The sequence below is a fragment of the Podarcis filfolensis genome (assembly GCF_964270895.1).
Source record: "Podarcis filfolensis genome assembly, chromosome: 12".
Lineage (NCBI taxonomy): Eukaryota > Metazoa > Chordata > Lepidosauria > Squamata > Lacertidae > Podarcis > Podarcis filfolensis.
The window spans coordinates 5,820,859-5,847,732 of record NC_139614.1 but is presented as its reverse complement, the minus strand read 5'-3'; the positions used below and the strand labels follow the sequence as shown (position 1 = coordinate 5,847,732).

General features: G+C 42.9%; 1 protein-coding gene across 5 annotated transcripts in view; it reads right to left on the bottom strand.

The window, feature by feature from the left end:
• The window catches only part of ELMO1 (engulfment and cell motility 1), a 286,288-nt gene that overhangs the window by 174,740 nt on the left and 84,674 nt on the right, over window positions 1-26,874 (bottom strand). For 4 of the 5 annotated variants that reach the window (XM_083577978.1, XM_083577981.1, XM_083577983.1 and 1 more), the window contains exons 5-8: window positions 26,484-26,534; window positions 17,605-17,774; window positions 10,913-10,948; window positions 2,746-2,845 (exon numbers count right to left, since the gene is read on the bottom strand). In XM_083577978.1, coding sequence (XP_083434104.1) covers window positions 2,746-2,845; window positions 10,913-10,948; window positions 17,605-17,774; window positions 26,484-26,534 — 357 coding nt within the window. The remainder of the gene's footprint in view (window positions 1-2,745; window positions 2,846-10,912; window positions 10,949-17,604; window positions 17,775-26,483; window positions 26,535-26,874) is intronic. The other variant, XM_083577984.1, reaches the window with a different exon arrangement.

Here is a 26,874-nt window from a genome sequence, read left to right as displayed (position 1 = left end):
GTTGGATAGAAGGAAATGTTCCAGCAAAATCAACAGCATTTGGCCAAAGCAATAAACCCTGTGTGTCAAATCCTGGGATAATAGCACGCTCTGGTTTGTCTTAATCATGGTTAATGCCAATGCACATGCCACACATGGGTGGTTTAGGGTGCCAGGGTCAATCTCTGCGGAACCAAGGGGGTTTCTTGACCAGGTGCTTATTGAGCTTCCATTTCCTGAGTCATTCACCCAGACACATGCATATGGCAGTCATACATTGCCAGCATTGAGTTCTTGTCTCACACTTCCCAGTGGAATTTTCCATAATTTTTCTTGTCGGCTTTTTGCAGTCAGAAAAACGAATTGATAATTGCACTAGAAATTGTGGGGTACCAACCAAATCTTGTGCAAATCAGCAGCCTGTATGGAAGCACAAAACACTTCACTTCACTTCTGAAACCACTGTTAAGGGTCACTGAATATTGCTCCTGTCCCTGCCATACGTACCACACAAAATATTCAGAGATATAAAGAGAGGCTTTCTATTTACATGCCTGCATGTGGTTAACAGCTATTCACCCAACAATTCTCTTTGGCAGACTATGCTATGGACTTCCTTTTTCTCTTGCAAACCCAGGACAAACATGTTTATAATTAACATATGAGTTCCTCTTGGGAAATGTTTCCTTAACATGCTTACATAATGATATTATAAGGTAATGTGAATTCCGTTCTCTCTGCTGTGCCTTCTCTGGCCTCTTTCCAGAATCTACTCGTTCCAAAATAGGTCAACCGCATACGAAAAAGTCTCAGTGCAGGGCTGCTGCAACATCATTCATAATTTGCCTTACAAATATTGTTCATCCTATGCCATTATAGCACTAACTTACAGGTAAGTTAATAAAATTACAGAAATTCTCTCAAATATGAACATCATCGGCACAACCTAGGAAGAAGTGAGCTGTGACTAAATTCTGTTAACTTAGCAGCAATTAAACCCCATTCCCTTGGCTTTTGCTGTTGTTGCACTCTTGTTCAGCAATGAAATTGTAGCATATCCATTAAAATGCTTGGCGGTTTGTCACGCCCTTCCTCTAAGATCAGTGTGGCTTATGAGTTCTCGTTTTATCCTCACAACAAACCGATGAAGACAGGCTGAGATGCAGTGATTTTCACAGCGTCCTGCATAAAATATCCAGCAAGCATATCAGACCATGAATGTTACTAGAACTTAGACCAGGCACCCCCAACCTTTGGCCCTCCAGATGTTTTGGACTACAATTCCCATCAACCCTGACCACTGGTCCTGCTAGCTAGGGATCATGAGAGTTGTAGGCCAAAACATCTGGAGGGCCGCAAGCTGGGGATGCCTGACTTAGACCCTCCCAGACCTTCCTAGAAAACACCACCAAACTGGTTCTTGAGTATACTTCAGAGCAGGGGTCAGCAACCTTTTTCAGCCGTGGGCCGGTCCACTGTCCCGTAGACCATGTGGTGGGCCAAACTATATTTTTGGGGGGGAAATATGAACAAATTCCTATGCCCCACAAATAACCCAGAGATGCATTTTAAATAAAAGGACACATTCTACTCATGTAAAAACATGCTGATTCCCGGACCGTCCACAAGCCTTAGGTTGCCTATACCTGCTTCAGAGTATACTTCATAACCATAACCCTGAGACAGCTAGAAATTGCCTCTCTGCGATGATTTGTCCTCACTGCAGTCATATTATGTAGCACCTCTCCATATTATGGATCCCATGCCCTTTTAAAATGTGGTTTTTCTTTTGGGGTGGGGGGTTACTGGGTTGTTGTTTTAATTTTGATTATACATTTTGTGGTTTTATATTTTGATTTTGTTCTGTGAACCTCCCTGAGACCTCCCGGTATAGTCGTTATTATTATTATTATTATTATTATTATTATTATTATTATTACTATTATTATTAATACCCTGTCCATCTGACTGGGTCTCCCCAGCCACTCTGGGCGGCTTCCAACGAAATATCAAAAACAATACAGCGTCAAACATTAAAAACTTCCCTAAACAGGGCCGCCTTCAGGTGTCTTTTAGAAGTAAAATAGTTGTTTATTGCCTTGACATCTGCTGGTAGGGCGTTCCACAGGGCGGGCGCCACTACCGAGAAGGCCCTCTGCCTGGTTCCCTGTAACCTCACTTCTCGCAGCAAGCGAACCGCCAGAAGGCCCTCGACCTCAGTGTCTGGGCTGAATGATGGGGATGGAGATGCTCCTTCAGGTATACAGGACCAAGGCCATTCAGCACCAACACTTTGAATTGTGCTCGGAAACGTACTGGGAGCCAATGAAGATCTTTCAGGACCAGTGTTATATGGTCTCGGCGGCCACTCCCAGTCACCAGTCTAGCTGCCACATTCTGGATTAATTGCAGTTTCCGAGTCACCTTCAAAGGTAGCCCCACGTAGAGCACATTGCAGTAGTCCAAGCGGGAGATAACTAGAGCATGCACCACTCTGTCAAGAGTGGTATATATATAAATATATATATAAAGTATAGGTTGGTATATAAATTCAATTAAGAAGAAGTAGAAGTAGAAGAAGTCGTCGTCATTCTGGTGCCTGACACACAGTGTTTCCAGGCAACTTCCAAGAATAGGCTGATACTGGCATGGAAATCTCCCAAGCAGGCCTCACCACCCCCCTTCCATTTTGTAAATGAACAGAACAGATGTGTGTTGAAAATACATCTACTCTGACCCTTAATGTCAAGCATAAACATACTGTACCTTTTTAATGAAAGCCACCGAGAATGTGTCCCAGGATACAATTCCATGATCCATCAGTTCAACGAAAGCCGTCAGAGTGAAGGATAACATGTCTCCAAAGCTGGAAGAGACAGGAGCCATAGCAGAAGTGGGGTGGGAGAAGAACCATGTAAAAAGCAGTGGGAAACCTTTGGGCAAAAGGGGGAAAACAAAGCAAAGATGCGCAAGAAGGGGCAGGAGCAGAATAAAATGAAGGCCGTGCAGCAAAGAAGCATGAAGTGATTTCCACATGGATCCCAAAGCAGCGTCAACTGGAAGGAAGTGTTTGAGGACGTTTTTGCATTCTGCGTGGGAAAAGGCTGTCCAATGCCCAAGAACAATAATCTTGTGCAGGTGTCAGTCCGCTCACTCCAAGACAAGGCACCTACGAAAGACTTGCTTCTCTTCCCAATAATAGATCAATTGTTGTTTAAACAGTTCCCCACTTTTGGACAACCAGCCAACACAAGAACAGGCCACGGGATCATGTTCTTCCCTCCTTCTCTACCAGATTAAAGCTTTCATCAGCACCTTTGCTATTCATCAGAGTTTGGAAATGAGCTTTAAATTCAGATTTCCAAAGCATAGCAAACAAAACGCTCTGTTTATTGCCAGTGCTAACACAGAATAATAGAATTAGAGAGTTGGAAGCGACCCTGAGGGTCATTTAGTCGAACCCCTTGAAATGCAGGAATTTCAACACGCAGTCCCCCATCCAATTTGATGCCATACTGGACCCTGCTTAGCTTTGAAAATATGCTAGCGATTTTATTTTTGCTATTTATTGTTATTATTTATGGCCAGCCGGGGTTGGTGTGTTCGGATTCAGGATGGAAGAGGAGGGCACATGTGAGCTCTGAACTATAGTTAAGGAATGAGGTACACATCTACAGAACCTCAGCCTGACAAATTCACAACCACCCCAATGTGAAAACCATTCTATAAAACCCTACGGGAACAGCCTCCAGGTTTTTTTGGGGGTGGGGCGGAATACACTATGAATATGCGTAGGGTTTTTTGATTATCATTTTTAAAAAGAACAGTGTTCTAGTTAGCAGGTCAGATATAAATCAGGACATATTCTTATGCAAATGGAACTCTGCTGCAAAACTATCTTCTCCCTAATTGTTCCACACCATTAAAAAAAAACTAGCTAGATACCTTTAGGCTTTTCTTTAATACATAGCTCGTGATAATTCAACCCAGGAAGACTACCTAGAAAGCAAGAAGCCCTTAAGCTAAGTCAGGGGGAAACATACAGAGACAGAGACTTACACTCTTAACTCTGGAGTCTAGCACTCTGAACTGGAAGCTACAGCATCACTGGCTAAGGAGCCAAACTGGGGTCCTGACTCCAAGCCTGATGTTGGTGATCAGAGGATCATGGAACCCAAAGCCGTTGGATAGGAGCCTGAGACATTCACAAACACCTTCCCCCATGCCAGAAGAAACAAATGCCTTTCACACCACCTTGATGGCACAGACAATGAAGCGCAGGAGAGCTGCCCATCTCCAGGTCAGAGGGCGGGTGCTTTAAGAGAATCTAGTTCTCCCCGGAGGGACAGAGCTTAGGTCAGGTGACCTGGAGAAAGAGGCTCGAAAGGCCTCATTTCACTTCCAACACTTGCCAGAGCAAGTTGCCCACTTTCCTTGGGCTGCACCACAGGACCAGTACAGAACAGTTGCCTCCATGGCAACCTTGATTATGTCATCATATTGGCTGGAATTTCCAGTGATGAGCAAATTCCAGTTTCTTAGCAACCAAATAAATTTAGTGGTGAACTTTATAGTGTCAGTTTGCACAGAATCAAACCTAGAACAAACCTTATCTGGTTTTTAAACGCCAGAGGGCGGGTTAATCAGTCCCTTATAATAAGAATGTATGGAGAGCCTGCTGTATCAGACCAATGGCCCATTGAGTGCAGCATCCTGGTCTCACAGCGGCCAACCAGATGTGCTTGTGGGAAATCTGTGAGCAGGACCTGAGCACAAGAGCATTATCCTACCCTGTGGTTTTTAGCAACTGGTCTTCAGTAGCACACTGAGTCTGACCATGGTGTCAGAGAACAGCCAGCTCATGCAACTGCCTGTTGTACAATGACACCTAGTGGAAGAAATGAAGGCATACTGCAATACTGAGAGCTGCTAAACATACTGCATTTACAATGCACATGCAATGGACTCACATTACACCAGAAAAATATATGAGGGAGTTAGGGTTGCATGCAGCTCACCACCAGGTATATATATATATATGCAGTAATGAGTGCATTTGCTCTTCCTCTCATTCAGCAGCAACTATGACACCTTCCAAAATTTTCTTCTGAAGTCCCGCTGCAAAGAGTTAGGTCATGTAATATTTCCTGGTGCACATGCTTCTCTCTCCCACCCCCACCCCCCAGTATGCTCCAATTCCCTTCCTGGATTGGGACCACATCTGAACTTAGCATTCTGTGGTTTGCCATGAACAAAGGAAGTGATGCGGGGAGAGGTGCCAAATCTGAGAGAAGCTTTGCACAGGAAATACCATGAAGGGCTGCTTGGGTCATCTAGCATCTCTGCACACCCAGAGGAGTCCTATGTAAGGGATGGAACCAGGTGAAAAAAAAGGAATGAGAAAGAGGAGGAAACTACTGCTTCATGCAACACTTAATAAATGAAATTTCTGACCACAATATATGGTGATGACCATGGGCTTGTAAAGGTAAAGGGACCCCTGACCATTAGGTCCAATCGTGGCCGACTCTGGCGTTGCAGCACTCTTCTCACTTTATTGGCCGAGGGAGCCGGCGTACAGCTTCCGGATCACGTGGCCAGCATGACTAAGCCGCTTCTAGGTGGGTAGGCACTGGGACTGAGCAACGGGAGCTCACCCCATCGCAGGGATTCGAACCGCCAACCTTCTGATTGGCAAGTCCTAGGCTCTGTGGTTTAACTCACAACGCCATTTACCTTCCCACCGGAGCGGTATCTATTTATCTACTTGCACTTTGACGTGCTATCGAACTGCTAGGTTGGCAGGAGCAGGGACCGAGGAATGGGAGCTCACCCTGTCGTGGGGATTCGAACCGCCAACCTTCTGATTGGCAAGTCCTAGGCTCTGTGGTTTAACTCACAGCGCCACCTGTGTCCGACCATGGGCTTAAATGGCTTAAAAACGGGTTTGGACGGGTTTAATGGCTATTAGCAATGACAACTCAATGAAAGCTGTTCTAGCATTGCACTTCATCTTAACTGGATCAGGGTGTATTTTTTAACCATACACAAAGGAGGGGGGGACTGGCTGCTTATATCCACTGAGGGGCACAATGAGTGGAACCTTTAAAAAAGAGCACCAAAGTACATGGGATGTGAGGGACAGGCAACCAGATCCCCTAACACATTTTTGAATAGATCCCCCAACAAGGGTATGTTTTGGATCAGGGCAGTGTGCATTGGTGAGGTCTGTGTGAAAACCTTTCCCCTACGGTTTCTTTGTCTGAACTGAAAATTGCCCTCTCTGATATTACCAAATCTGGTATTAGTTGTGTGTCAAAGAGAGATAACCATTATCACGTCTAGCTTCACTCGCAGTTTCTACATGTTCCATTATAAAATTAAATGCTTTCCCCACAAGGTGTCATCACAGTACCAGAAAAATCTTCCCAGGAAGGAAAGTGCAGAAAAAACACTCTAAATGCCGAAGAGACAGAATTATTCCAGGCCAAAGTTAAGACTTCAGAAGGGAAGATTCAAGTATTGATGCTGCAATCTTGTGCAAATTGACCTGGGAATAAGCTCAATTTTACGCAGTGGGACTTCCATCTAAGTGAATACATATATACTGCACAATCCAATTTATATGGCATAGTTGGAGCATATATTCAAATCCAACTTAAATAAATGGGCACGTAATAAAAAAAAAAACCCAGTATCTTATGAACTGCACCCTGTTCTTGTAAACAGGCAGGCAAATGCTGCAAACTTAGCTCATTATTAAATATGAATCCAAATGGCAGTTCAGCACAATGAGACATTTGTGGGGCCAGGAAAGAAAGGCTGCTTTCCTCTCCCTCTTTCTGCCGACAGAGTGAGGGATTCATGGAGGCTCCTTGCTGCAGCCGCATCTGTGCGCTTGGGGACTGCAGCTGGAATGAACTTCGCCTGCACACTGCGGCCCAGAGCCGCCTCGAGTCAGTGACATTCCTTTGGCATCTGCTTTGTACAAACAAGGGCCCAAAGTGGAAATGTTAAGTTAAGGCAACAGTTGTGAGGTTAATACTGCAGGGGAAGGCCGCGGGGGAACAAGCCGGAAGCAGAGAGAAAACTAGCTACTGTTGGCACAGCAGAAGCAGTCTCTAGGCTCAGCTTATTCCCGCTTAACGGTGCTTGTCACCACAGACCAAAGAGAGATGCAGGGTAGCTTCACAAATGGCTTTTGAAAATGCCAAGTTGGGTTAAAGTTATCAGAAATATAAGCAATTAAATGTGCACCTTTCAACCTTACAAAACATTTTTTGGTAGCCACAGGTGAGAACGGCTTTGACCATGAATTAGTCTTCCTCAGAGATCTAACGTGCAAAGGACTTATTGAAATCTATTGTGCTTTTGGCATACACCAACTTGGAAGTGGTGTATATATGTTTGTGCTTTGTGAGCTTGATTCTCTTTCATTTGCTTCACATTATCTGTTCCTATTTATTAAAAAATATTTATAGCCTACCCTTCGGCAGGGCACAACAGTTTAAATAAATAAAATTATAGAATACACAACAATAAAATCATTAAAATATCTCAGCAAGCAACAGAAACAACTAAAACCACAGTACAACCTGGATAGTATTTCCTACACAGAGCCTTATGGCTAGCCAGCTGCCTTATACCAGGTTAGACTATTTCCCATTTTGTTCAGGAAATGTATATACATGCCAAACACACTATGCCTCCACTGCAGGCATGTTTCCCAGGCATGCACTGCACATATCTAGCTGCCTGCTCAGAGGCTCAGAGCAGCTTATATATAGTTCTCAGGCAGTCTGAAATCCAGGCAGCTTACAAAGCCAAACCTGCTTAGCGTCAACAGCAGAATGGTGCGACGTGCCTTCTTCAGGCGATTCTCCAAGCATGAGCATACAGGAAGACAGGCAGGTCTGAATTAGTCACATGTGGTGGAATACCTGCAATTTCCTACCTGGACGTATTGTGTGTGTTGCAATTGCTACATCATATGTGAGCACGGAAAAACTAGAGCACAAAAATGTTATCTGAAAAGCTGTGGCACAAGGGCAGCTCACCAGATCAGAATGGAAAGCTAAAATAATTTCTATTACTATGTCCATCTTACTACCAAGTTCATCTAAAATTGTTCAAATCAGTTTCAGAGATTGCTGCGTGATAATGCCAACCAAACAGCTCTGCGGGACTCAGCGTTCATGTGACTTCTTGTTCTTTGCTTCAGTGAGAGGTAATTTCTTGGAATTTCCCAAACATGCTGTCCACGTGTAGAAGAATTAGAAACTGAAGTCTGGTTCCAATTGCACTGTGCAATCAACACAGAGCTTACAATCCACTGTCACATGAAGTTCACCTTTTAGTAGTCAGATGTACTTCAGTGCAAGTGTTGATGCTTTAAAGGTAAAGGTAAAGGTAAAGGTAAAGGACCCCTGACAGTTAAGTCCAGTCACGAACGACTCTGGGGTTGCGGTGCTCATCTCACTTTACTGGCCAAGGGAGCCGGCATTTGTCTGCACACAGTTTTTCCGGGCCATGTGGCCAGCATGACTAAGCCGCTTCTGGCGAAACCAGAGCAGTGCACGGAAACGCCGTTTACCTTCCCGCCGGAGCAGTACCTATTTATCTACTTGCACTTTGACGTACTTTCGAACTGCTAGGTGGGCAGCGGCAGGGACCGAGCAACGGGAGCTCACCCCATTGCAAGGATTCGAACCGCCAACCTTCTGATCGGCAAGCCCTAGGCTCTGTGGTTTAGACCACAGCACCACCTGCGTCCCCGCTGATGCTTTAGGGCCCATTAATTTAATTCACTATGTGTTAAGTGCTCTTCCTTGAGCAGTTGAGAGGACTCCACCCATTTACATGGGTCCATTTCCCACGATTCCTGACTTGCTGTTATGTACGAACCAGGGATTGTGCTTTAAAACAAATTCTGATTCACTAAACAAAACAGCATTAGAGCCCACGGGTTTGAAGCTGCCTTGTTTTGAGACTGAACAGTTAGTTTTAAACTATATTCTTTGGTTCATATGCAAGGACAAACCAAGAATTCTACGAAATGAAATAAGCGCCAGCATAGTCTTTCTTCCCAGTTGCATGGGGAAAGGGAGGGGGAGCTTATGAGCCCAATGCTTTGGAGTGCACACTATTTCAAAGCAACATGTGATTATCCTTTGCACTGCACTACATGGCCACAAGCACCCATTCTCTCTGGCCGTTCTGTCTAGAAGCACATCCTTTCCACAGGACTTCTCCTCTTAACCATTCACTCTTCCAACCCTCCTAGCATAAGCCTCTTCCTTCCCTTGGACTGCTACCTATTTGACTTCCTGTCTCCACTTTTCCTGGATATTTAATTTGTTTCCGATTATTTCCTGTGTCCCTTTACCTTCTCATCAGAGCAGTTAATCAGATGAAGGAGAAAGAGTAGCTTAGACAATGGCAGCCTGAGTGCCTTCTGAACCCACCCCTCAGCCCAAGATTACCTCCAGGCTAACCTTGCTACAAAGCCCATTAGCGCATGACAACACTGTATTTTTAAAGAACAATTTCTAGCTTTGTTTGTAACAGCATTACATCCTGATCTTACACATTTGAGCTAGTGTGTCTAATGGCAGCAGCAGCAGCCAACAGAGCTCCACGCTGAATTTAATGGTGCAAATAGCAAGTTCTAGAATCACATCTGGGAGTTATTCTAGTGTAACTTCAAGCAGATACCAATTTCTTCCACTTAGGAGAGGCATTTGCAGAAATCTGCTCATATGAAAAGAGTTAACATGCAGGAATCCCCTGAATATACACTTCTTGTTTTTTAGTCATTTAGTCGTGTCTGACTCTTTGTGACCCCATGGACCAGAGCACGCCAGGAACTCCTGTTTTCCACTGCCTCCCGCAGGTTTGTCAAACTCATGCTGGTAGCTTCGAGAACATACACTTACTCAGTATGAAAGTCCCACTTTAGCAGAACACAGAAGTCTTTCCTTTTATTCTGAGAAATAGCACTTTCATAGAATTACTCTAAATTTAGGAAACCCGGTGTAGTCATTGGTGATGCATTGACACTGCATGTACAAACTTAGAAACAAGAAATGTTATGCCAAAACTTCTTCAGGCATACTGTAGACCAGTCTTGAAAAGAGAGAATAAGACACAGGAAACTCAACTGCAGCCACCAGCAACTCAGTAGCTTTCATGCTCACAAAACTGAGAAATGTCAAGAACCAGCATGAATAAGAATTATGCATCAGCAGGGGCTAGGACAAATTATGTCCCTTGAGATTCAAATGCTTTTATCTAGTCCTTATTTTCCCCAGAAACTAAGCTATTATCATTACTACCTCAGCATTCAGAGATAAGTTAGCTGGTTGAAAGTGAAACCTTCTTTCATTTAACTTGAACTGAACTCCTGTACTATCAGTAGGTTTAAGATTAATTTGAGTCAGCATACCACTAATCAAAAGCACGCTTATTCAGAAAATATATGACACTGCAATTTCTCCATTGTTCGAAAACCATTTTACCTGGTGCTTGAAATTAAAATGACTGTGACTCTCAAGTTTATTACTAACCCATCAGCTTCCCAGATGCACCAGGTGGGAACACATGATATTCATGTAAGAGGGTTGGTAGCTCAAAGCAAAAAAAGAAAAAAAGAAAAGCTAAAAGGAGACAGCACCAGCAAATAGCTACAGGAGGTATAGGAAAACAAAGCATACATTCCACAAGCATTGCAAAAATAAATAAAAATAAAAATAAATAACTGAAAGCTCCGTAATAAATCTGTGGCATGTGGCATTAAAGAGCAGGAAAGAGAAGCAGATTTGCTTGATCAAAATATGCACAGGTATTCAAATAAATAAAATCAGCAGGGAGGCCTGGAATTTAATCATGCAAAGAGGAGGAAGTTTGCAGGGTCATGAGCCAATCAGATTCTTACCAGGGCTTCATTATCTTCTGCAATTTCTGATATCGTCTGCAAAAATTTAAAAACTTTCAGATAAGGAGAAACATTGTTAAGACATTTTCCTGCTAATCCGCATTTGAGTTTTACAAGGCCATTTGAACACCACCAGAGGAACTATAGTTGGAAATAATTCAACTGAAGCAGACTTGAAATGGTAATAACACGCTTTAATGCTCTTCGGAAGAAAATAATGTAAAGCAATCCAATATACCTTTTAATTCAACAACAAAATCTCACAGAAGGGGGGGGGAGAGATTGCTTATTATTCTAAGGAACGCTTAAGAACATTGCCTGCATATCAGAACCTCACCACCATGGGGGACAATAGTATGACATCGCCTATTAGACAAAGGCCAGAAGTTTCTGGGGACATACAATCCTTTTTAGCTGTCTCTCAAACTTGTCGCAGAAGCAAGCAGAAGGGTCATCTGGGCCCAGACATCAGCCATAAGAAACTACCGTATTTTCCGCTCTATAAGACGCACCAGACCACAAGACGCACCTAGTTTTTGGAGGAGGAAAACAAGAAAAAAAATATTCTGAATCTCAGAAGCCAGAACAGCAAGAGGGATTGCTGCACAGTGAAAGCAGCAATCCCTCTTGCTGTTCTGGCTTCTGAGATAGCTGCGCAGCCTGCATTCGCTCCATAAGACGCACACACATTTCCCCTTACTTTTTAGGAGAGAAAAAGTGAGTCTTATAGAGCAAAAAATACGGTAAATAGCTGCTGGGATCATGGACCCCTGAGCTCCACCCTCCAGCCAGGTACCAGACCTGGGAGTTTGCTGGCTCAAGTAGCAGTCAACTCCATCACAACCGCCAAGGAGTCTATCAGCAGCTTCCAAGGGACAATTTGGTTATTTGGAGAAACACCAATGGAATGCTTAGGGGCGGAGTCCCTAGAAATTAATTAATTAACAAAACAAGAACTGATACCAATGCTACTGGGGGCACAGGATGGCCAAAATGAAGGCTATTTCGGGCAATTCTTGTGATAACCATCCTGGCAGCTAGCAAAAATTACACAGTATATCAGTCACAAGAGCATGGAAATATTTAGAGGGATTTATGGTACAGTCGAATCCGGGCCATAGCTATTGCTGAAAAATGAATTCAAAAACTGTGGTATACTACTAGATGACAACGGAAAAAGACGGGTTTTCATCTACTATGAAATAAGTTACTATTTGTAATTTTTAGTAACTTTTAAGGGAGAATTATCATAAAACCTTGAGGACTGTATCATGATATTTACAAATAAAACAAATCTTTTAAAAAAAATGTTCCCCCCACACCAATAACAGATTTTTTTTTCCACAATAATGTGAATGAAATGACCCACATTTATACTTTTGTGTGTGAATTTGTTTAATTTAAACTGTTCTGTTTTCCTTTACTTCTTTATTCTTGTGTGCTAGTAAAGTGTATACTGTTCAGATAAATAAAAACTTTATTTTTAACTGTAGAAAGTTCTATTTTCCCCCTTCTCTCTTTATAGGATATAAAAGGATAAATGTTTGTGTGAGCAGCTCAAAGCCTTACGGAAAAGGTGCGGTATAATCCTACAACTGGTCACTCCCCCCCCCCCAAAAAAAAATCAGAATCAGAATCATAATATGATGGACTCAGCTACACAGGTCAATTTATAACATTTAAAATGTGTTATAAAATGTGACACCAGATGGTGCTGTAGAGCAGAATCCACAGTCAATGGCAGATTGCCTTGGGAGTTCTTTATCCCCTATAGCTTTTCTTTATAGCGTTTTTTTTTATATCTGTGTAGATACAGCTCTCAAGTCCCTCACAAACACATGCTCTATGAGCATTTAAAACTCTACAATTCACTACCCTCCAGTTAGCACACTATAGGTCCAGCTCAGGGCCGGATTTAGGTTTGATGAGGCCCTAAACTGCTGAAGGTAATGGGGCCCTTTATATGTCCAGCTGTCCTTTGTCAACAACAAATTGCCGCTAGTTTTTGTGTTGAATATATGCTATATGGAAATTTGCAACCAGTCCATGCAGAATGTAGGTACCCTATATATAGAAATGAGCAAACCAGTGATATTTTAGGAAGCAGGCTAGCAGGTGAGGCCCATTACTTACACCATGGGAGCTGTAATGGTTCTAGGGGTTGCTCGTGCGTAAATCGCCGCCACACCTGGCTGGGTTAACTGGGTGAACTCTTTCTGTCCGGACAGCCGCTGTCTCAATCGCTGGCAGAATCCGTCAGTGGGCATTTCTTGAACTTCTTCCAGCAAAGAAGCTCTTTGACGCCTAGTCGCCGCCTACTCTCCCTGCGCGGAAGTCTTCTGTGCAGGGAGGGTGTGGGCAGCGGAGGACCCGTGCTCTCCCCACTGGTCTCCGGCGAGGAGTCATGGAGCCACCTCGCCGCTTCCCCCATCTGCCCCCCTTCTCCACTGGTGCTACGCTGATTTCCTTCCCCAGAAGATGGGCTGCTTCTCTCCCTCCCGGGACACTCTCCGGAACCCCTCTGGAGCCCTCCCTCTCCCTCTGGCTCTGATGGCAGTTCCCTGACAGGAGGAGCCTACACAACACTGTTGCTGTATGTAGGTTTTATTTTATTTGTATTTTATCTTATATTTTGGAAATGTACATCGTTTTCTTTTCTTTTTCTTTTTTTTTGGGGGGGGGGCGCAAGAGAGTGGAGCCCTAAGCATAGCTGTCAACTTTCAGATTTGAAAATAAGGGATCAGCAGCCTCACCTGTCCCGGGGACAGTCTATGGGATATCTAACAATCCGGGATAGCAGCGGGAAGCAGCGGGAAACGGCACTGGAATAAGGGAATTTCCCGCAAAAAAGGGAAGGTTGACAGCTATGGCCCTAAGATATAGCTTGTTTAGCTTATACGTAAATCTGGCACTGGCCAGCTCTTGCCACTCCTAAGAACTCTGCTTGTGGCAGCAAAGAATTGCTTTCCATGCCCACCTGACTTCTTGTGCTTCACAATATTTGCACCAAATCCCACGGCAATGTGTAACCACTACAAATCACTATAACAAAATGTGACAGTGTACAAGTGTGTGAATAAGGTGAATGCTTGCATGGTACAATTTTGATAAAACAGCTTTGTGTTTAAGCACTAGCCTGGTAACCACAGGAACAGGAAACACTAGTAAAACCTTCAGGCAAGGAACTTTCGTGAGCTTATTTACAGAACTTGAGCACTAGTTATGAAGGTTCGTCATACCAACCACCGAAATAAGCAGGCTGTACAGAACAGACACACAATTTGTATAAGCAATAACGTTGAGTGTACAACTGTTTTGCTTAATTCAAGCCATATATGAATACAGTAGGGGGTTTTAAAATGCCCATCCCCTCAAGATGGAATCTAGGGACACAATCCTCTACTAACACCTTCAGGCTAGGCCCTATGGCAACTAATGGGAATTGTCCAATATACTGGTTGTGAAGGACAAGTTTTTAGCCAGCTATATCCTGAATCAGAGCACCTGAGGTGTAAATTTCAAACACAACATAAAGCGCTGAGTCAAAAGCATCACATATGTGAACAGGAGTTTGTTTGTTTTACTTGAAGGGAGGTGGCCCTTTTCATCATCTGCAAAAAAAATACATCATCTGCAAAAAAATATACAGTATAATAATCCTTGGCATTTGAGGCACAACCTTTTGCAGGTAATGGTGCCCCTTTCAACCTTACTTATATGTGGCAGAAATTACAGGATTGTGCAATGAAAACAATTCAACCCTTGGTTGCCCTTCAAATTTTCGCTCTAGCTAAAATACAGGTATCCAAATCTGTGATTTTAATACATTTCTCCTGTTACATCAAGTCGGAAGGGGAAGGAATCAGTGCTCTAATTTGATGGTTCTCCCTGGAACTTCCTAAACATAACTTATAGGGAAACAAAGGGAATTCAAATGATCTTGCTTGTCAGCAAAGTTGCTGTGAGGTTAACCAGACTGGGCATGACTTGATTCTGCATGATGTTATTTCTGAAAGCTGAAGTCACAATATTTGCCTTTTGGGGGTTATATGAACAATAATGCACTGAACAATGATGCTCTAAAATTAGTGTGCCAGAAGGATCCCAATAATTCAGAGTGGTCTGTGAGAAAATGGAATGCCTTTTAAAAGACTCTGTAACTCAAGAGCCACAGACTTTTGTTCATATTAATTTTAACAGAAGAAGAAAATCTGAAACAGAATGGCAATATAATGTTATAGAATAATGGTGAAAGGATACTTGCTTAGACATTTGCCTACCACAATATGCTCACTGTTTGTCCTCGAAGGGACTCTGGATTACATTGCTGGCTCTCTACCAAAAGGACAGCAGCTCCTTTTGGAATTCCTCAAGCCACAAAGGCTTCATACTTGCTGAATGTGCACCCTTCCTATCTGCCAGGAGCCACTTCCAGCTGAGACAAATTTTGCCAGCTCTGACGAGACCAACTCCTTTGTGGCTTATTTGGCAAAGCCTCTGGTTATAGATCAAGAAGGCCCCTTGCTTTCAAGTTCAGTTAGAATGTCTTAGGGGGAACAGAGAATGATTGTCTGTGGCTCAGGGCTCGGCTGGACCTGTTTTGTAAGGAAGAACCTAAATCTGCCCCCAGGGAAACTCCCAGCTAAATCTGCAGAAACAGAGAACACCGTGACAATATCCAGTGGCTGCAAGATTGCCATTTCCCAAAACTTGGAATATTCTGGCAAGTTTTGAATTGGAAGAGGGCCGCAGGGGGTCAGGCAGTGGCAGACAGGGAGAGGGGGGGTGCAGAAACGGGGGCCTGCATGAAAGGAAAGGGTACCACATAAAACACAATAATGATGGCTCCATATACAGTACACACAGAGAGAGAAAGACTCCTGTTATTTAGCCTTACAACCACTGCAGCAATGTCCTTAGCAGAATTAAAACATGATGCAGGGAAAGGAATTATTTATCTGCAAAGCTCTTGGTGCAAGTCATTCCATTCAAGTTCATGAACAATTTCCTTCAAACATATGATGCACACGCATCTCCAAATTAAAGGTGCAGCGCACTTCTTCTTTGTCTGCTACCAAGGCTGTTGCGACCTACATAAGTGGGGAGGGGAATTCTCGTAATAGCAGGAGGAAGGTAGGTCTGTAACTCCACACTTATGAAAGAGATGCTGAGAACCTGTAGCCCCACCACCACATTGGACCACAACTCCCATCACCCCTGACCATACTGGCTGGGACTGATGAATGTTGGGGTCCAACATCTGGGGGACCACAGTTTCCCATCCCTAAAGGTAGGAAGCTGCAAATCAGCTAGTCCCTGTGAATATCTCCAGATCTGTGCTGGCCCTCCTAGGATGGAGTCTCCATGGGATTCCAACACAATTGGGATGGGTCTCACATGCACATTTATTACAGCAACTAAATCAACCCTTAACGGCTGCTCAGCAACACATTCTTTGTGTATGTTAAGACATGTGCGTGCGCAAACGCACACAAACACACATCCCCATGAATGACTGCTATTGGCATGGGTCTTGCCATTTGCACTGGGCACATGGAAACCACAGTGAGACTTTCACATCAAATCTGATGGAGCATAAAGGAGATAGCAGGTGCATATAATGACTCTGGAAGAGAAACTCTCCTTCCTTCCTTCCCCTTACAACAAGCGACTGAAGCTGACAGTACTCAGTTGAAATCAATGTCAAAAATGCATTTTTAAACCTGTATTTTCAACAATGATGAACCACACATTCAGATTTTGTTAAGACACTCTGGAATGCTATGCTATTTATATAGCCACAACTTTTGAATTTGATGCAATATTAAATATGGTCTTTCATTCTCACAACATTCTCATTCTTTCATCCCTCCCACAAAAAATAAAATAAAAATCTGGCTCATCAAAAAGACTGAGGTTTAACAATATGTACACAAAGGAGTCTACACATTTCCTCTCTAAGTGATATGGTGCTCTGACCTTCCTTGCTTCCAGTCAGACTCTTCCAGGGGCAGGTAATTCTGCTGAGATACTGAACTGATCCAAAGAAAGTGGAATTATCTGCTTTAAGTAGAGGTTCCTCACTGAACCGCTGCCTAGCTCACAACACTGTGTTTGCCTTGTTCAGTCAAGATTCACATTATGATGCGTAAATCATGCAAGCAAGCACACACACAGGGCTGGAGCTTACCAAAAGGCACATCATCCCTAGTCTTACATCTTGTAAAAGCAAAACTTTTGGGTGCAAGACTGCATTGTGGCTCCAACTGTAATTCAGGCAAGAAGCATGGTTTAGCTACTGGAAGTTTGTAGAAACACAGAATTGTGCCTGCATATTTCCCCACCCCCGCCACCCAACCATACATTTTTACTATAAAGCTTGCAGGATTTCCAAGAGTTTTCTAACATTCCCCAAATTGTCTATACTTTTAAAACATCATGTGGTAACTATTTAAGAACGATTATCAGGCGATGAATAGATCTCAGGACTTCTAGTGGCAGATAACACATACAAACATTCCTCCATCTTCTTCTCTTTAACTCGCCTCTCATGAAATACTCATTCCTTTCCAAGGAACAAAAGCAGAAATGGTGGCTTTTAACATGTCTTACTTTTAAATGAACAACAAATGCAATTTTGCTAGTTTATCCAAGCAACAAATAAGAAAATGTGCATGTGTTAAAATACTCACTCAGTGCCACTTTCCACCATCTGCGTCAGGAGCGAAATGCCGTCTAGATTGATAAATTCTTGGGCAAACGTTATATCGCGTGAATAACTAGCTAGGTCTTTCAGTGCTTCCAACTTGGCATCCATGCTAGAAGACTGGATCCTCTCATGGAGCTGAAGGGCAGTTTGGGCCTCACCAAAGACAGAACATTGAATAAATGGAGGGAGGGGAGAGAGGGGGGGGAAGACAGACCTTAATTTCAAGTGTTACTAATAAATGAAGACACCTGAAGAAAAAATACTAGTTAAGTTTAACTATTATCACATTTTCACCTCCACTCCTTTTTCCTTTCCACCCTCTTTACTTTTTTCAACTCTCTCTTGCACGCAGATCACTCCCATTTCCAGGCTTCATCCTGTTTCCTATTTGGTGGTCGGCTGATGAAAATTTATGTTCTCAATTGCTACACTGAATCTGAAGACGACGTAGTACCAAGAGTGAAATACATTGTGTGAAGGTACTATGGGAAATTTGGGGGCTCAGCATCCTTTATCTTTTTCAAATAGGGCTGCTAAGGAATGGAAAAGGGAGAGGTTTGAGTACAGCGAGAAGGGAGGAACGCTGGAAGGAAAAAGAAGGGGCTATTTTAAACAACAGCAGAGTAATGTAGGGGTGGAGAAACACTGATGGTTTTTCTTTTAAAAAATAGTTTTAACAAAGGAGAAATAAGAGAGATGGGTACACACAAAAACTAACACCAAAAAGCTAACACAACGTAGCCTTTCCAAACTCCCTTCTCCCTGTATTCAAACCTTATTAAAAATTGCTACTCTCCCCCACTCAGTGTCACTCCCTACTTACTCTACTGAAGTCATTACCATTGTTTAAAATCATCACTTTCCCCCGCAGTGTATCCAGATTCTTGCTTTATTCAAATCTCTGCTGTTGTTTAAAACGACCACTTTTTCCCTCTAAGTATCTGTCCATCCCTGCTTCACTCAAACTTCTGCCTTTGTTTTAAACTTTCCCCTCTTGGTTTCACTCCCTTGTCTGCAGCCTCATTCACTCTTCCTTCCCTACCCTGCCCTGACTTCATGCAAATAAAGGATGAGGCACCACAAATCCTCCAATGAGGACCATGTGGTGACATTCTTACATTTTATTATATAGAGAGAAGTACACAAAGGTACAGGCAGGAGAGTTGGGGATGTTATGACAAACTGAGACCAGAAAGGCCATCAACGCAAGGGAGAGGTGTGGCACATTACTGTGCTGAGTTCAACGTAAACAAGGTCCACTGAAAAGGATGTACAATTCAATCGGAGTGGGTGTGATTGCTATGAACTGGCAAAGCAAAAATAGCAATGTGCACGAACACTTAACAATGGAAAATTATTTTCTAGCTGAGCTCTTCCTCCCAACCTGTACTGAGCAGAAGTCAGATAGTGCCGGATCTGTAAATGAATTCCAGCTCAGCAACTTCACAGTGGCATCTCTTTTTAAGCCTTTTTGTTATAAACTAGTGAGCTGCCTAAGTCTACACAGTGGAGAATAAGAGAGGGAAGGTAACAATCTGTTTCCTATTTCTCCAAGAAGAAAGCAATGCTTTTGGGGGAAAAAAATTCTATGTGGGCACAGAAGCCTTTTTTTACAGCAGTTATTATTAACATTAATTTAAATGCCACTACGCATTAAAAACAACAGCCCTGTTTTCCTGCATGGTCACTTCTTGATAAAAATGCTTCTTTTTTTGCCTCATTAACTACCTTAAAGCTATTACTGTGGAATGAATGGCTTGGATTCTAACTAAGCTTCCACTGCGGCGATGTTCACTGAACAGAGTTCTGCTCATGGGGAAAGTACCTTTTGCCAATTCTTCCCTCCCCCCCCCCAAACCTCTGTGCCCCCCGGAACTGTCAAGGGGAGTGCAGGGGAAGGAAGCGATCTGCAATAATTGGCTCTCCCTCCCACCCGCCAGAAGGAGCCTGCACTGGATCTCAGATCCAGCTATCACCTACCTTACAATGCAGTTGTAAGGGATGCTGAGACAATGTGGGCAAAGCACTCTGAGCACTTGGTAAAAAGCACCAAATGAATAGTAACTAAACTTCCAACTTATGCTTTCGTATCATGCTACTATGATTCCCAGAGTATTCCTTGATTTGGAAACGCTTCAGGATGCTGAAGTTCCTACCATCACTGTCTTATATGCCAACTGTGAACTATTTGGAAGGAAGATAGCAGACTTTTCATCAGTTATTTCATGCTTCAGTCACCTGCAGATTAGAATACTCTAATGAGCTCCATGCGCCTGGGCTGCCCTTGAGAAGAGTTTGGAAGCTCTTTCTAATGCAGCTGCAAGACTTCTGGCCAGAGTTCCATTGATTGGATCAAATTTGAAAGATCTTGTACCAGCTGCACTACTTGCCAAATCATTTCTGGTACAAATTCAAGGTGCTGCTTTTGATCTTTAAAGCCATAAAGATACCTGGGGCCAAAATACCTTAAGAATCACCTCCCTCTATATAAGCCTTCCTGGAGCAGTTTCACTCATCATGATGTACAGTCCTGATTCGGCTCTCCACACCATCAGAAATATGGCATGTAGCTTCCAGAAACAGGGCTTTTCATTCGTGGCAACCTCTGATATAGAACACCTTCAAAGGAAAATCCACCTGCCTCCTTCACTGCTGGGCTTTATATGGTTGGCGGAGAGTGCATTATTTCAGCCACTTTTTGTAGACTATGGTCTTTAAAAGGTTTTATGCTGGAACTGCCTCTCATTTTTAATCATAGTATTTTAAGATGGTTGCATTTGCACTGGGCTTTTATTACTGTGTTTTAATTTATTTACTGTACGCCACCTTGAGTACTTTTATAAAAACATGGGATATACATGTAAACAACAAACAAACAAACAAACTGTTTTGAATTTTGAAACACTCCACAGATATCTGCAGGCAGTGGGATCTCATTCACCCCTAACTTTAGTGTAGCAAGCCTCAATAAAGACAGAGCAGATTTATCGTGATCACAGATTAAACAAATAGTTTCTTTTCACAAAAATACTGTTAGTTGTCTCACATGGCAACTAGCCGAGGTGACACTGCCTGCTATCACGACTGATGGATGGGGGAAAAGGCTTCACTCAGTGTGGCGCCTTCACTGGTCTTGGCTCCTGTTGCCATAGTGCTTTATATGCACTCTTATGGAATACAGTGCCTCTGCTCCAATTCTCCCTCCCTCTCTCTCATTGTGTCATTAGAAATGACACCTACAGGACATGTGCTATGAGCAGTTTCCAAAGAACTCTCTGCAATTTCTGGTCGATAAATGCCAGGACAGCAGGGAGTACAGCTCATTAGGCCATGATAATTCTGGTTACCAAGAAGCCAGCCCTACTTAAAAAAAAAAAAAAACCTACAAGAAAATATTCATCTTATGGAAACACTTCTTTGTTGTGAGATAAGTGCAAAGGGGGGCTGATGTTTGGAATGAATTATACTATCTTGGTCAGACAGGGAGGAGGAAATGGGTAAAACATCTCTTCTCAAAAGGCCTCTAAAGGTAAAGGTCCAGTCGTAGCCGACTCTGGGATTGCAGCGCTCATCTCGCTTTATTGGCCGAGGGAGCCGGCGTACAGCTTCCGGGTCATGTGGCCAGCATGACTAAGCCGCTTCTGGCGAACCAGAGCAGCGCACGGAAACGCTGTTTACCTTCCCACCAGAGTGGTACCTATTTATCTACTTGCACTTTGACGTGCTTTTGAACTGCTAGGTTGGCAGGAGCAGGGACTGAGCAACGGGAGCTCACCCTGTCACTGGGATTCGAACCGCTGACCTACTGATCAGCAAGCCCTAGGCTCTGTGGTTTAACCCACAGCTCCACCCGCGTCCCTTCAAAAGGCCTCTATGATGCCTTAAATGTGTCTCTGATTTGGCTGGATTTTGCTGCCCTTTCTGCTGGAAGGCAGATGGACAAGTTTGTTAGCTTAAACAGGACAGTGAGCGAGCTTTCAGGGCCAAAGCAGCATGAATCTTAGCATAGAAATATTTAGACGGAGAAGTCAATTACGTACAGGATACGGCTCTGCTTGTGCATTACTCTCACACAGGGCACCCAGTCTCAAGATGGAGCAGGGCACTGCTTCTCGGGCCACCCACCCTGATTCCACATCATAGTGCAAACTCAGCCTGCTGTTGCACACAGCTATCTGCAAAAGAAGAGCTACCCACAAGCCGATGCACCAAACAACTGGGTGTCCCAGTTAGGTGAGACCCCTGAGCACGTGCAGTTTATTCATGCATACGGGTTCCCTTCAAGACAACTGTATGAAGGCCGGAGTAAGAGCAGCGACACAGTGTTGGGAGGCAGAGTGAGCCGAGGGACCCCATTCCGGTTTGAAACCGTGAATGGCCTCCTGGAATGTTGCTCACATAAATTATTATTCTGTGTTGCATTTGTCAAGTTGTTTTAAACAGTAAGCGATGTCGTAAATGAAAATGCACAAGATAAAATCAACCAAAAGCCGAATTAAAAAGGAAGCGCAATTTTTAAATGTTCCTAAAATGCTCACCCTGGAATACAGTAGGGAGGACAAGTGGGAAGGCTCCACTAACAGGTTTCACAGGCTGGAAGCCACCACTAAAAAGGCCCTTTCTCATGTAGCTGCTCTCCTCGCCTTCCTCAGATGCAGCTCATGGATATGGGCTTGATGAAAACCTCAGAATTCAGCTGGGTTCACAGAGGGAGAGGTGGTGCTCAACATACTTGCGTCGCAAGGAGCATAAAGCTTTATAGGTCAAAATCAGCACTTTGAATTGAGCCAGGAAAATTGAGCAGCAGCAGTGCAGGAATTGGTGCAATATGCTCAGAACATCTGATCCAAATTAGAAATCTGCCCACTGAATTTTACACTAGCTGCCGTTTCTGAGCTGTCTTCAGGGGCAGCCCCACATGTAATGCACTGCAGTAATCTAATCCAGAAGTCACCAGAGCATAGGCACCTGAAGGTACGTTATTCCTAGGTTATTCCTACTGAGAACTGCTCAATGGTAGAACAAATGCTACACATGCCGAAAGTCATTCCCTGACATCTCTGGTTAAAAGAATCTCTGGTAAGATCTCTGCACCACCTCGCCCATGCGGGTAGCAGAGGTTTCTAAACACATCCTCTCAGCCACACTGGATGAAGGTATGAGCCTGCAATGAAAATATGCTAATTCATGTCTTGTTGAACCATGGTTTATTGTTACATCTCAGTGTGGCCAGTGACAGCTACTTCAAACAAAGCCAAAGTTTTATTATTAGATTTGTGAGGTCCATGCCTTTACACAAAATACCATAAAACATTATTAAAAGATGAACAATAAAATTATAAAAATAAGCTAAAATTCATGCCATGCTGTCCCAGCAAGGAAACTACCCAAAAAACCTCGCCATTCAGGAAAGAAGATACAGCAACAGGTTAGGAGAGCAATGGGAGGAACCTCACCATTTCCTCCAGGAACCATACCCTAGGACAGCTACTTCATGGCGTAGCATCAGATGACTCACAAAAAGTTCAAGAAACAAAATAAATGACTGAGGTAGAATTCAAATGGAATTGTGTGGCGTACTGATTTGCTAGTTAGGAGGTTTGGACTTTTAATTCATTTAATGTTTGTTTGTTTGTTTGTTTGTTTGTTTACACCCCACCTTCTACTCTGACGGGACTCAATGCGGCTTAGAGATAAAATAAGAACAGCTAAAAATGGAGAAAAACAAACTATCAAAAAAACCTAAATACTGATAAAATTAAAACTACATATATAAAATCTATTAAAACCATGCCAATAATTACAATAAAAACAACATGGCACTAGCCCTTTTCGTTAAAACCTGTCGGAATAAGGTGGTCTTCTCCTGCCGATGGAAGGACATGGGAAGGAGTTATAAAATCTGGAAGAGGCCACCAACTAAGGCTGCTCTATGTGCTTTGTTGTAGTGTTTCTCCAGTTCCCAAATGTTCCTGCAGGCCCCAAAATGTTGGCGACCCTTGCCCTAATATATCATTTAAACAAAAACTGACAAAAAATTGGGGAGAGAGTTAACATATCCATTTAAAAGGGAAAATGGTACTGCTCTGACACCGCTACAGCGTGCCTCCAACATGGTCTTGTGACAGAGGCTAATGAAATACAACAGTGTTATCTCCTGTCATGTTATGCAGATAAATTAGTCACATCCTTGCTATTTATATGGGCTGCCGCCGCATGGCTGATCTCCTGTAGCCAAAAAGGCAAGCAACAATGAACAGCCTAATTCATCACACTTTACACTTAACGAACCAATGAAAAGTAATCTGCTTCACGCTGTCATTTTGTCCAAAACAACTCCATTTCACTCGCTGAGAAGCTTAAACTTTCTTAAAGCACTGGATTACTGGAAACAAGTAAGTACATTATGTGTTGAAATGTACTTAAGTTTTTGGCCTTTCTGCTCAGGCATTAGCAAAATTGGTTAGGGCTTATATAATAAACCTCTGCAATTAGGTTTTGCATGTCCAAAGCACTGAACAAATATAGTCACTGAAACCTCAGTGGTAAATGTTTCCAAATAATTATTGAAAAGGAATTAACTGAAGGACAGAGTAACAGATTTGTCCAAGGTCATAAAGTAGGTTAAAATAGTATTTTTAGTGGGTCAACATCTGCTGCAGCTTTTATTTCTAAACTTCCTTTTCATACAGTTAGAGCCAAATACCAAATGGTTGGTTTGTTAGCATAAAATATGTGGCAATTCACCAAACAAGTGGATTTGACATCTTTTAGCATGCAGTTATCCTACAACTAAAAAGAACCAGCTAATTTGCACCAGTACTTGTACGTAAGACAAGTAACAATGTGAGGGATTCTTTCTGTGAGTTAAATGTGATAATTGAACATCATAACATCTATCAAACGTCTCAGACGTTTGATAGCCTTCTGTCACTGCCCTCAATTGCGTGCACATCTTGTCTGTCATGGGGCAAGTTTTGAAAAAACTTGGTTTTTACTGTAGGTTTTTCAAGTTCAGCCAGGAAAAAACCAGCCGGAAAGAGCAGCCAGTGGCTAGGACCTGTGAGCCATCGACAAATCCTCTATGCCCCTCGTAGTTTTGCAACTGTTTTAAAACTGCAAATTTCTTTTTTAAAAAAGAGAGAGGGAAAACAAAAGTCAGACAGCCTGGATGCTACATGTCAGGAGGAACAAGATGATATATGGCATTTAGAAACAATACACATGTCTAATGCTGGATGGGCATGTGGCAATGTTTGTGATGCTTCCTTTCTCAACACCCTTTGTAGGATGAGAGTGGGGGGAAAGTAATCCAAATATGGTGGGGTTTCTGTAATACCAAATTCAAGGTAAAGGGTAAAGGGACCCCTGACCATTAGGTCCAGTCGTGACCGACTCTGGGGTTGCGGCGCTCATCTCGCTTTATTGGCCGAGGGAGCCGGCATACAGCTTCCGGGTCATGTAGCCAGCATGACTAAGCCGCTTCTGGCGAACCAGAGCAGCGCACAGAAACACCGTTTACCTTCCTGCCAGAGCGGTACCTATTTATCTACTTGCACTTTGACGTGCTTTCGAACTGCTAGGTTGGCAGGAGCAGGGAACGAGCAATGGGAGCTCACCCCATCGCAGGGATTCAAACCGCTGACCTTCCGGTCAGCAAGTCCTAGGCTCTGTGGTTTAACCCACAGCGCCACCCGCATCCCTGTAGTGACCATTTTAGGCGCGTCCAATTCACATACGATCGCAGACACACGGCTCCTTTTGGACCCAGATGAGAGCAGAACAGCGGTGGGGCATAATAGGGTCCACATAGGAACGTTCTGCAGAAACGTGCGAGAGTCAGAAACGGAAGCCCCGGGCAAATAAAGGCAGCTGCCTGTACAGGGGCATCACTGGGGTATAGGGCTGAAATGTAGAGATATGAAACAGCCTGTTAAAATAAAATCTTATAAATTTATATGGGGGATGGAGGAAGATAGCTTTTGAGGTATTAAAGAGGAATGAATCAGAGGAAGAACAGAAAGAGTAAAGAAAATGAGAAAATTCAGCCAGTACTTGCTGTAACCTAGGAAACTGAGTTTGCCTGCAGGTTTCTGAAAGGGGGGGGACTAGTATAATAAATAATTACATGAAATTTACAAATAGAGCAAATGAACCAAATGAACAAGTTGCATGTGTAATGGTGCAGACTCGCAAAACTGCAATTCTGCCAACCGTTTAAAAAGCAAGCGATAATTTTGTAATGATGTTGTCTTAAGACGTATTAGAATGAAGGCAGGGAAAAGCTCGATAGTATTATGTCAGTCAATCCCACTTATGAACATCTTTTGAGGCTGCAATCTTACACACACTTACCTAGAAGTGAGACCCACCAAACTAAGTAGGACCTAGCTCTGACTGATGTATATGACTGCAATGGGAATCTTATGCTGGTGTGATATTTCAATGAACAAGGGAACATGGTGGCTATGCTATGAACCTCACTGCCTTGCTGAGATGAGCACATAAATGAAAGAGAATGAAGAGGAATGTCATCATGCCCTAAGCATTGCTTCCAAGAGAGCTGACTGAGAATCAGAAACTCTCCACATTGCCTGATTGACATAAAAAAAATCCACTTTCTACACATAAAATTTAATAATAATAATAATAATAATAATAATAATAATAATAATAATATACTGTGAGATACTTTTTAAAATATGTGTAATTCCCCTCTTCTGAATTAATGGAAGTATAGGATCACCAGCCTATAGGTAACGGCCCCTTTCTATGAACATAATGTAAAATCAAATCAAAGGAATCATACAGTATTGGGGAAAACAAGAAAATCAAAAGAATGTGAACGCATCAGTAACTTACTGGTGATGTAGTTAATCGAAGTATTGCTCCATTTTTAATTTCATTACGGTTCTGGAAAAGAAAATTCCAAATGTCAGACATCCATAATTGAGGCTCTTTGACGTGTATAAATCATGAAAGAAAAAACTGAATTTACAGCAATCGCCAGGTGCTTCCTACTGTACATGAAAATTTACGTGTACAGTGCTGTTGTGTGAAGTTACCAGCAGTGGGTTGGATCCAAAGTAAGCTGATTGCACTTGGCTCCTACGGAAATCAATGAGTAATCCATTGTTTCGATGGACTAATTTCAAAATTAGATTTCTAAATCAGTAGCTACAAGAAAGTATACTCTCAATAAAAGACTTGTTTTACCTACCGTATTTTTCGCCCTATAGGACGCACTTTTCCC